Source organism: Arachis duranensis, chromosome 3 (assembly GCF_000817695.3).
Source record: "Arachis duranensis cultivar V14167 chromosome 3, aradu.V14167.gnm2.J7QH, whole genome shotgun sequence".
Lineage (NCBI taxonomy): Eukaryota > Viridiplantae > Streptophyta > Magnoliopsida > Fabales > Fabaceae > Arachis > Arachis duranensis.
Window position 1 is genome coordinate 49,510,139 of NC_029774.3, and position 12,643 is coordinate 49,522,781.

Sequence of the window (12,643 nt, forward strand, 5' to 3'; positions counted from 1 at the left end):
TTTATTTAGTTATTGTTGTGATGCTCTGTATGACCTTAGTTATTATTTATTGTACCCTCGCCTTTATCTTGATATATTCTGTAAGAGGGATAGGAATTGTATTGGTTAATGTTTGTAATATTACTTATATATATGTATGTATATATATGGATGTATCTTGTAAGAGTTTTTGTAAGTTGTATGGTATCTATGGATGTTCTTTGTCGAACGAAAGTATTTTTGGGAGCGGTATTGCGGTTTAAAGTTTTAAACAGGCTCATATTTTAGTATTAATTAGTATAAGTGTCGTCGTAATGTCCGAGCTATCAGAGTTGCGCAGCCGGAAGCGTGAGCTTTGGTAGTTAGGGTGTTACATACCGGGTCGCATCAAGTAATAATAACTCACATGAGTGAGGTCGATCCCACAGGGATTGAAGGATTGAGCAATTTTAGTTTAGTGGTTGATTTAGTCAAGCAAACAAGAGTTGATTTGAGTAATTTATAGTAAACAGAAGCTAAATTGCATGAATTATAAACGGAGAGGGGAAATTGCAGTGAATTAGAGAGACAAAAAGTAAAATAGCTGAATCTTGAAGGACAAGTAAAGTAAAGGACAGAAACTTAGAGTGCAAGAAATATAAATTACATGAATGATAGAGGGCTCAGGGAGCTGGGATTGCAGAATTTAAACAAAGAAAAGTAAATTGCAACAAGCAGAAGAATAAAGGATGACTTGAATTGAAATAGATCTTAAACAGAGAAGTGAATTAGCTTGAAGAAGCATTCAGCAGATGAACTAAAATGAAAATGCAGATCTCAGGGGTCAAGAGACTAGAAAACTAAGTCTAGATCTCACTACCTTCCTTGATCCAACAAAGAACAATTTACAGAAGGAAAGAAAGATGAAAACAATAAGGAAGATTTAGATCCAATCCTTAGATCAATTGAGAGGAAGAGTGAGAGATGATTCTCAGAATTTGAATCAATGGAACTCTTCAAAAACTCAATTCAAGATCCAAAGGAAGATAGCAAAAGTAGCAGAAGACTTGAAAATGTAATCAGAAATCTAAATCCAATCCACAATTCCTTAGAATTATGCAGAAGAGAACAAAGATGAATTATAGATCAAGGATTGAAATAGAATTTCTTCAATTTCTATCCACAATTCATAAACAGAAAGCAAGAAAATCAAAAGTGAGAACAAGGAGGAGAGAACTCAGCTCTCAATCCCAGTTCTCAATTCAAAGCTCAAAACTAATGAAAATTCAAAAGTGAAAATAAATGTAAGCCAAAAGTCCTATCTAAATCAAACTAAGTCCTATTTATACACTTTCTATTTTTGATTTTTAGAATTTGGAGTGGGCTTTTCATTTGATGGAGAATTGGATCCAAATTGGCAATTAGATGGAAATTGGACCCATGGTGCACCTCCCAGGCTTGAATTGTTGCGTGCAATACATCCAGGGTAGCGCTCAGTTAAAATGTTTTAACTGAGCGCCCCTCCTTGTGTCCTTGGCTTGTCTTGGTGGTGCTCATAATGCTTGATGCATGCAATCAGGGTAGCGCTCAGTTAAAATGTTTTAACTGACCGCCCCTTCTCTTTGTGTAGCGCCTTGTTTGGTGGGCTTGAGGCACTTAGTTCGAGCCTTGAGGAGTGCACTTCAGTGCTTATTTCCTTGGCCAAGTGGTAGCACTCCTTCCTTGCAAGAGAGGGCTCCCTTGTTCGAATCCTGGTGGTTGCTTTTTGTCTAATTTCCCTTGGTGAAGAATAGCAAGTAGCGCTCCCTTGGTCCCATCATGTACACGGTTCGAGACTTGGCTCCCCCACTTTTGCTTGCTTGCACCTTGATTTCTTTCTCCAAAGGCACGAAAAAGGTAAGATGAGTTAACTGAGCGCCAATGCTTTTCTCCTTTCTCTTGGGCGCTCAGTTAACTAAGTTAACTTAGCGCTAGTGCCTTTGTTTCCTTGGGTGACGCTTTCCAAAGCTCCCTTGCCCATGCTTTTGGTTTCTTGGGTCGCAATGCGCCACGCTTTTGGTTCCTTAGGTTACGCTTTCTAAAGTGTGGCTTAAGGTCTAAAGCGTGCTTTTTCTTCAAAAAGCGTGCCCAAAATTTCTTTTTCAACCGTTTCTTCTCCTACAAGCAATCAAACAACCAATCAAAGCATCACAAAATTCACAAAGCTTAAATTTATTTAAAAACCAATTAATTTTAGCTCAAATTTCATGATTTTGTGTCAATTAAAGGGTGGTTGATTGATTTAAGGAAATCATGTAATTTCACTCCAAATCACTTACTTATGATGCAAGAAAGTGCATAAAACTAATGAAACAAGTGAAATTAGCTAAAAAAATAGGTATATGATGACTTGTCATCACCCCCATTCCTTCATACCCACAAGTCGGACGGAGACTCCCAGACACGAACCTAGTCAGAGGCTTCCTCCTTCAGATGATTGGGCCAACTCAACGAGTCCAGCCCACTAATCTCTGGTTATCCATCGTAACAAATCTTATCTAAGTGTAAATTCAAAAGTCAAATAATAAAAAAAATTCATTAGAATAAGTGTATTCTATGTTTTTAAATTTTAATATATATTTAATAGAGGTATATATGTATTATAATTTATTTATATTAATATTTAAATTATCTGTATTATTATGTATTTGTTTAATATTTTAATAGAAGTATATACCTATGATAATAATAAAAAATTACATTAAATAAATACTAAAAAACAATATATATCATAATAAGAAAGGAAAAAAATTGTACAGCCCAAATAAAAAGGTAACCCATATATCCATTATCCAACTTAAGAAACCCTATCACCATGACACCCAAAAAAAAAAGAAAAAAAACTATCACTTATCTTTCATGTTTGATCATAATTACTTAATTACCACATCACAGTCCATAGTAACTTGCAGATTGCAGACACGATTTCCTGAGGAGAGAGAAAAGCAATGCGCTAGGCATATCATATTTGTTGCTCTAATCAGAACAAATCAACAAATCATCACCACGCCATTCCGGTTCTGACGTCGCCATGCCGTTCTGAATCCACTACACGCCCTCGCGTTGTGCTTTTCCGAATCCTTAGTATGTCCCCGCGCTGGCGGTTTGGATTTGTGGTTATTGTGCGGCATTCTGGATTTACATTGTGTAACACTCTACTATATAGAGATTTACGTTTAGGGCTAAAATCAAAAATAGTAAAATATTATAATCTCTAAAAACAAAGATACATACGTAGATATATATAAAGATAAAAAGATAATTTAACTAGGAGTTTTAAACAAAAGAGTAAGTAAAATAAAGTTTAAATCTCGTCGCACTTGAAACGTCGAGACAAGAAGGTGTAGATAACAGAAAGTAAAAAAGACAATACATATACAGCTCAAAACAACAAACCAAAAGATAAAATATCCAATTCTAATTCTCCGAATCAACCTCTAGAAGAGACAGTAATAATTTTAATACAACACTGGAGAAAACACACACACACATGCTAAGCCCTAAAAGTGAACACACACACATACGCTAAACCCCAAAAATAGTAGATCTTCGCTTCTGAGGGGGTTTCCAGTACGCTCAGTGAGGTGTCTCACATTTTATATCTAAAAAATAATAAATATGTATGGAATGAGAATCAGAGGTTCTCAGTATGGTAACAGTACTTAATAGATAAGATATAAAGTTTTGAAAAGTCAAAGACAATCCTAAATTTCTACAATCCAGATCAAAGCCTAGAGTTCTCATTAACCAGAAATATGGTAATTCTACCTAGAAATTCTATTTATCTCTTCAGTTTCAGTTTTCTATAAACCTCTCAATCGCCAGTTTAGAACAATCCTCAGCGTCACCTCCACCAGTATGAAGGATCTCTCAAAGCAAACACATACAAAGCATACAAGTAATACACAATTAAAAAAACAAATACAATATTTAAGTCACATAGCATATAAATATAGATAAACAATTAGGCAAACCCAAACACAATATGCATACTCAAACAAATCATACAATGCACATAACACATATCTGCTCTATGGCCGATGAGTCTCATCTGTCGGTTATTCAGTCAAACCCGACATGTCCAGTAGCAAACTCTGCACAGTCCCTGCATGCGCGCATCCCCAAGAATATATATATATATATATGATCTTCCGAAAAGGTATACGTGTCTAGCCACACTTGTGACGCATGGTCAAGGAAATATCTCAAATCTCGACATGGAACAAGTGGGGGTGAGCCACTGTGTCTACCTAGGAAGATGTAGATAAATCATAATTACCAACTTGGAGCAAGTGGGGCAAATCACACCCTTGCATCTACCCAAGAAACTCAAATTATCTTAATCCAGAGCAAGTGGGGCGAAACCACAACCTTTACGTCTACCCCGGAGATACATTCTCATATATTCAGGAGAAACAAAAGAGGGGATCCTATCTTTTCATCATCTCGCTGGAGACAATTTTACAATACCAAGAAACAAAGAAGGAGATCCTCACCTTCTAGGCTTCTACCATCTCACTGGAGTTGCACTTTCGAAAAAAAGAGCTCAAGATGAACAATCTTGCCCAATTCACTTTTATAATTAAAATATAGTTTTATAATCAAAATATGTATCTTTAAATTTATCTCCAATATATTTTCATATGTCTTTTTTAATCTACTTAGTACACTCCCAAAACACTCTTTAACGAGACACCAGTGATAGATGAGGTCAGAAGTAAGTTTTGAGAAAAGGAATTTTGAGTCTGAGAAAAGAAGAAAGACAAGTCTAGAACTAATTGAGAGAGAAGAGAAGCATCATATTAGGATTTTTAGATATTTGAATTAGAGTTTACATTTTTTAACTATGATATTTATATTATTCAATTATATATTTATTTATTTATTAAAGATGAGGATGTACAGATTTACGAATCAAATTCATAGATATTAATACAATATCCACTATTCAATCTTATTACTATTCAATCTTATCAAAATGTGAATCGAATAATATTCGTAAAATATATATCGGATATGAATAAATATTATGATATGCAAATATTATGCTATTTATATGTAGTCCTAATTTAAACTCAGTCTATTAATAATTTTGAATTACTATATATCAATAAATACAAAGAACAATGCACCAAGGAAGATCGCTATCACTAAGAATGAGTCTTGGAAATTCTAGTTGATTGTCGTGGCCTTGAATTTTGTGTACCTCAAATTACTTAGATAATTGTCTAGACTCTATATTTGTGACACTAAAAGAGGTGACATAGATAAGATTGAAATAGGATTGTTACGGTGGCAAGTGCAATTGAGAGTAAAATTAGATAATTAAAAAGAGAAGCATTTAGAGATGGTGAGAATATGGTGAACTCATATAAGGATCTAAGTGTGTCTAATAAGAGAGGAGTTTAATTGTAGTTGCTCGGTCACCATAATTGGGCGAAAATAAAATACATAAAAATTGATATAAAAAAGTGCAATTGAAGTTAGGTAAAGTTGAGAATTTTTTATATCATTAAGTATAAAAGATAAATATATCAATATTAATAAGGAATATATATTCTATCCAGCTAATTAATTCAATATTTTGTTAACATTTGAATGATTTAAGAATGCTAATTTTGCTACATATGTTTTTTAACAAATACGAATTGAATAAATAATTTGTTAAAAATTAAATAAACTAATATTTATTTTGAAAAAGTATTTACTTTATTCATATCTGAATTATCAGATGGAAGTGTTTTTTTATCAAAATTTTCAAAGAAAAAGATAGTCTAGAAAAATTTAAGAAACACAATGAGTTTACGAAAAAATTACATATATAACATGTTTACTCTAATTATAAAATACACGCTCTATACTATATTTTTATTTAAAGAAATTAATTATAGTCTCATCATGACACAATGCAACTTCACGATTATAATAAAAATCGGTTAAAAAAATTGATGCTCTCCAATTTAACAGAAACTTTGAAAGGGAATGTTTTATTCTTAAATTTACTTAATTCTTCTTAATTATATAAATCCTAATCTTAATATAATTTAACAACACTAAATTAATAAATTTTTATAAATATATTTATTTAACATTTAATTAAATATACTATGTATCATATATATATGACGTGAATTAACGTTTTATATTATTAATCATTTACAAAAACTATTAATTAAATGATTGAAAGAAAAAAATAATTAATATATAATTTTTGAAAAATTATTTTAATTAATAAAATATTTTAAAGATGAATTTAAAGAATGAGACATCTTTTACAGACTAATTTAATTATTATTCATACTTAAGTTATAATATACATAATTAATACGTAAAAATGATATTTTTTAGTAGTCACTATATATTTTGTCGTGAGCTCTACTGCAGAAATATTTAAATATTTGCTACTAACTATTTCATACACATGAATAATGTATAAAAATCCTCATCAGTAACCTTCAAATTTACTGAATATCTATAAATAATGAATAAATTTATTATCACAAATCTCATTTAATAAATAATAGAATAAGATTTCTTTCACAAAGAATACGCACCTTTGAGTAAAATTCTTTGCATTAGGGACATTTGTAACCATCTCTTTGGTCTTTCTTAGTCAAAGGATAAATCTTGCAACCCTTGTACCACTAAGACTTTTTCGAAAAAAAAATTCTTCACTACTTTAATAGTCACACAAACTGTCTTTTTAAATTTGGTAGTTTAATAAATTAAAATAATGTCACCAGATAATTACGTTATTTGCAAAAATCTGATATACAAAAATTTTAGAATGTAATCAAAATATATAAAAACCTCTATAAGATCCTTAATATGAAAAATTATTTTGTACTAAGTCGTATTAAGAAATCATCTTTCAGTAAATAAAAGGTTCTTTTTTGATTCGTATAATCTATGTTGTTGTCCCGATCTCAATAACCATTATTTTTTATTCGAACAAAATAAAATTAGCATTATAATTTTAAAAATGCAATCATACAGAGCAATACTTACATTGTAATTATAACTTTTAATAAACCAAAAAGATTATAATTTTTGTCTAAATTTTTTAACTTTTTTCAAATTAACATTGATCATCAATATAAAATTATATGTTATATTTGAAACGCCTATTAAATTGGTTTTTTATGTTTGGGCATAATTCTGTTTGATTTTTAAGGTTTAAAATATCCTATTTGAATCCAAAAACGTTTCATTTAACTTCAATGTAGTCCCACCGTGAAGTCAAAGTTAAATAATTAATGGAATGTCTTACATGACAGCAATATAAAAACAAGATCGATAATCTTGAGAATAAGTACACTACAACAAAACAGCATTTTGGCGACGGTTTTTTTTAATGCTTGGCGACGGTTTTTACTGTCACTAAATGGTTTTGCGACGGTTAAAAAAAGCGTCACAGATTTGAGCGTCGCTAGTTGACATAGTGACGGTTTTGGACCACCGTTGGTAAGGAGTGTCGCTAAATTGTTTGTAACGGTTTTTGAAATATAAAACCGTCACTAATTTGTAACACTTGTAAAGGTATTTTTATGATGTATTTCGCGACGTTTTGAAACTGTCGTTAAATTACTAATTCCTGTGACAGTTTTTTCTTATATTTCATAACTATTTTAAACCGTCACTAAAATACTAGTTTTTATGACCGTTTTTAGGTATATTTAGTGATTATTTAAACTGTCACAATATTTTTAGTGACGATTTTTCAATTTAAAACCGTCACTAAGTTACTAATTTCTGTGACAGTTTTTCTTCTCAATTGGTGATAAAGTAAAATATGTGAAATCAGTATTTGATTCTCCAACTTGATGAAACAGCTTAGATATTCGTGAATTGGGATCTATCTGGGTAGGCTCATTACCAACACGCTTGAATCGATTCCATATTGTCTCAATATTGTCCAGGTATCTTGAACAAAATGTAAGGATCTCTTGCATAAGATAACCTTCAGCAATAGAGCCCTCTGGTTGTGCTTTATTACGCACATAAGATTTTAGTTGTCCCAAGTACCTATTAATTAAGCCAAAACTGTTAATATTAATAGGAAACTTATACACTATTTTAAAATCAAGGTAAAGAAATTTATTCTTTGTTACCTTTCTATCGGATACATCCACCGGTAGTGTACAGGACCTCCAAGCTTAACTTCTTCAACAAGGTGAACCACCAAATGAATCATAACTGTAAAAAAGGATGGAGGAAATAACATCTCCATATGGCATAGAGTGAGCATAATTTGATCTTGCAACTTGTCTAAATCCTTAATAATCAATCTTTTTTCACATAACTTCCTAAAGAACGAGCACAATTCAATCAAGATTGCTGAAACTTCACTAGGCAAACTCGTTCGCATGGCTAATGGTAGCAATTGTTGCATTAATATGTGATTATCATGGCTTTTTAGCATCCCATTGATCTTAAGGTTGTCAACATCAATGCACCTAGATATGTTACTTGAATACCCGTCTGGCACACTAATATTTTTTAAAGTTGACAGAAAAGCCTTCTTGCCTTTATTAGTCAGTGTAAAGATAGCTGGAGCGTACTTTCCATTCTCATCTGGGCAAAGATCTTGTTTACAGCCTAAAGCTTTAAGATCTTTTCGAGCATTGAGGTGGTCTTTTGACTTGGTGCTGTCATTTAGCAACGTGTATATCACATTATCACATACATTTTTTTCTATATGCATCACATCAAGATTGTGACGCAATAGGTTATACTTCCAATAGGGAAGTTCAAAAAAAATGCTTTTCTTCCTCCACTGCTTAGCACCTTCTGCAGCACGCTCACCACGTCTTCTTTTTCCCCTAACTTTTGCCTCTTCTTTTCTACCAAATGTGACATTGATGTCCTTGACTTGCTCAAGTATATCAAGACCAGATAACCTCTTCGGTGGATTGCGAAATTCTTGCTCTCCATTAAATCGAACCCTATTCAATCTAAACCGATGCCTTTGATTAAGAAAACGACGATGTCCTATGAAACATGATTTTCTACTATGAGGAAGTTGAAAAGGAACAGAGTCGAAGTTACAAGATGGACAAGCAAGTCCAGTGTACGTGTTCCACCCGGAGAGAATTCCTAACCCAGGAAAGTCACTTATAGTCCACATCAACGCTGCATGCAATTTGAACGCCTTTTTCTCAAAAGAATCATATGCATCCACGCCCTCATTCCATAACTCTTTTAGCTCTTTGATCAACGGTTGTAAGTAGACATCTATATTGTTTCCTGGCATCTTTTTTCCAGGAATTATCATTGAAAGAATAAAAGACGTCCGCTTCATACAAATCCAAGGAGGAGTGTTGTAAGGAATGAGAATAACTGGCCAGGTACTAGAATTTGCATTCATACTACGATAGGGATTAATACCATCAGTAGCTAATGCCAAACGTATATTTCGTGGATCCTCTGCGAATGAAGTGTTTTTTAAATCAAACATCTTCCAAGCTTCTGAATCTCTAGGATGCGTCATTACACCATCTTCCTTAGGAGCAACATCATGCCATCTCATGGCCTCGGCTGTCTTTGAAGACAAAAATAACCTTTGCAAACGAGGTTTTAGTGGAAAGTAACGAAGAACTTTAGCAGGCACCTTCTTCCTAATATTCCCATCATTTGATTCTTGAATCTCACCACCCTTTGTATCTAGTTTCCATCTAGACCTGTTGCAAACTTTACACATTTCTTTCTCCTTGTCTTCACCCCAATACAGCATGCAATTGTTCGGGCATGCATGTATCTTCTCATAATTCATACCAAGCTTCAAGATAGTTTTCTTTGCTTCATAAAATGAACTCGGAATCTTTGCATGTTCAAATGCATCATGTAAGAGTTCAAATATCATCGACATTGCCTTGTCAGTCATCCCACATATACACTTAATATGATACATCTTCACCAAAAAGGACAATCTTGAATATCTTGTACACCCTTCATACAAAGGTAGTTCTGCATGACTTGCTAATTCTTCAAACTCCGCTGCATCAGCTACATCTGGCATCACTCTTTCAACTCCATCAATGTCTTCATCTGACTCTAATGAGACTTCATTTGCCCAGTGCATATCAGTTCCAAAAGCATCTCCAAGCATGTCATGAATAGAATCTTGATTAAAATCATCAAAAGCATTTGAAGCATCACTATTTGAGACGTTACTACTGGGATCCCCTACCTCAGTCTCTCCGTGATAAAACCAAAGTGTATATTCTTTCGGGAATTGGGTACATATCAAGTGATCGTACATCTCACCCTTTGTCACTTTTTTTCTAAAACCGCACTTCAAACAAGGGCATACAGTTGCTTCAGCTAAACTATTTTCGAAGGCAAAATCAATAAACCTCCTAACCCCTCGCTCATACTCTATTGAGTTTCGTGGCTTTGTGATCCATGACTTATCCATTGAACTAATATAAGAATATTCCTTCAAATTTCAAACAAGAGTATATCCTTAATTCTATCTACAATGCAATAAATAATAAACTATGAAAAGTACCATGCAATAAAAATATAGTTTGTACAGTAGTAAAAATAAATATAAACTAAAGAAAAAAACTAACTGAATGTGGCGATGCCGCAAGGAAGCTCCACCTTCTAACTCTCTCACTTCCAACAATACTTATATGAATCTCCTCTCTACATTCATATAGAAAATTCTAATGAGAAAATTTCAGGTTGACTTCAAGGACTTAATAAATATAAACCTTCATTTTCACTTGACCTTGAAATTTCACCGCGTGAGCCAGAGATTATTATCAACGAAAGCAAGCAAATACAAGTCAAACCATGATGTGCACAAGGCAAGACCACATATCTACGTCAATCATATTAGATGTACATTATTAAAATAGTACAATAATATATTTTTTTAAAATTATCTATCATTTAGTCTTTAAAAAAATTAAAAAATAAGTAACTTTTCATAAAAAATAAGTAACTTCTTATAAAAATATATATTCAAATTAATTAAATAATATTATTTAAATAAAAAAAATTGACTAAAAACTGAAAATTTAAAAAATAAATAGCATTTCTCTTATTATATAAAACAAATATAAAATTGAAACGTGCTTCTGCCACTTGAAATCAAGTCCGAGGTCCAAAAAATACTAAAGACTTACAACCAGTCATCCAAAAAATATTAAACTAAAAAAATACTAAAGAACCCAGTTCATAACAACACTTACAGATGAGAGGCTAAAATTTCTTAAGAGCAAATGCAGGTTCAAGGCTTGAGGGTAAACTTGCCAGGCTCGGTGTATTTTGCTTCTAGCTGATCAACTTTGTTAAATTTAAAACTCCTGATTCTCAATGTCTCAGGCTCCTTTGAATCCTTATGGTCGACAATTTTAAGGGTCCAGCCTTTATTCTGAACTAAACCACTTGCATTAACCTATTAAAAAAGAAGAGAAAAAAAACTCGCATTAATCTAAACGTTAAATAAAAAACAAGGTCTTCCATGCATGTGTATTAATACTGAACAAGACAAATTTCAAGATTTGATTAATTTGGGGGTATGTAAATGAAATAGAAACAATGCAATTATAAGGCAAATGACAATTATAAACAAGTTAGATAACACACAAATAAAATATTTACACTATAAATAAAATATGTATATATTTATTTTATTTTTCATGACAACTGAATTTAAATGGAAATCAAATTGTAAACTGAATAGCTGCATGGAACTGCATTGAAGAATATTGGAAAGTTAAAAAGTGGAAGAGAGAATAAGTTATATGCTAAAGGACATAGTAAATGTAAAGAACTGGTTTGCAAATTCTATCTGGTATCCTCCTATAACTTTTGTACCTTGCTGATAGCAGTTCTTACAATCTTTTGCTTTTCTCAAAATGGAACAATGGCACTAAGTTCCTAAATTGAAAAAAAAATACAAAGCACAAAGAAAATAAGTTAGAACTCCAATACAGAAAAAATATAATTCATATATCAAGATTGATAGCAATATCTTGTTTTGTTTAATTAAGTTCATTTTATCAAAGAAATAAAATGATAAAAGCCTGGGTGATTATTTACTATAGAATAATAAATTTTAGCAACATAGTTACATAATCAGTGATATAATGTAAGGACTATTACTTAACAAAATAAAGAAAATAGTAGAATAAGCTAATTATGAAATAAGACTCTGGTTTAATATATCTGGAGTGTGCTACATGTATGTACAGATAACCTTCTTAGCTAAGGATTAATAAAAGATGTGACTCCCCTAAATTTACTTAAATTGATAACTAGCAGTAGTTGAAGATGAGATTTGTTTACGAGTCAAGAAGTGCTTTTGGTATAAACAAGGCCTTTCAGGAGAAATTCAAGTGTTTGGTTCCCAGAAAGGTGGTGAAAACAGTTTCTTTAATATCTTTTCCAAGAAGCTCAAGTTTTTTGCTTCAACAAAAATTCTACTATAAATCGTTGCCCCCAGAAGAAGCACTACCCAAAAATGCAGTAAGAAGCATGCAATCGTAATACAGACTCATTGCTTTCTTATGCCTTTTGTATGAAATTAGTCCATTTATTTTCACTATGAATTAAAATGTGAAAAATTAGTCCATTTATTTTCACTATGAGTTCTGAATTCAGTATTATGCAGTATCCATCAACAAATTCAGTA

General features: G+C 32.1%; 1 protein-coding gene across 1 annotated transcript; it reads right to left on the reverse strand.

Moving 5' to 3' along the window:
- Nucleotides 1-8,280: 8,280 nt before the first annotated feature.
- LOC110279226 (uncharacterized) lies at nt 8,281-10,418 on the reverse strand (the record flags this gene model as incomplete). Its single annotated transcript, XM_052258293.1, is given in 2 exon segments — nt 8,281-8,303; nt 8,356-10,418. Coding segments are annotated over 2 exon segments (2,082 nt in total).
- Between the last annotated feature and the right edge of the window lie 2,225 nt (nt 10,419-12,643).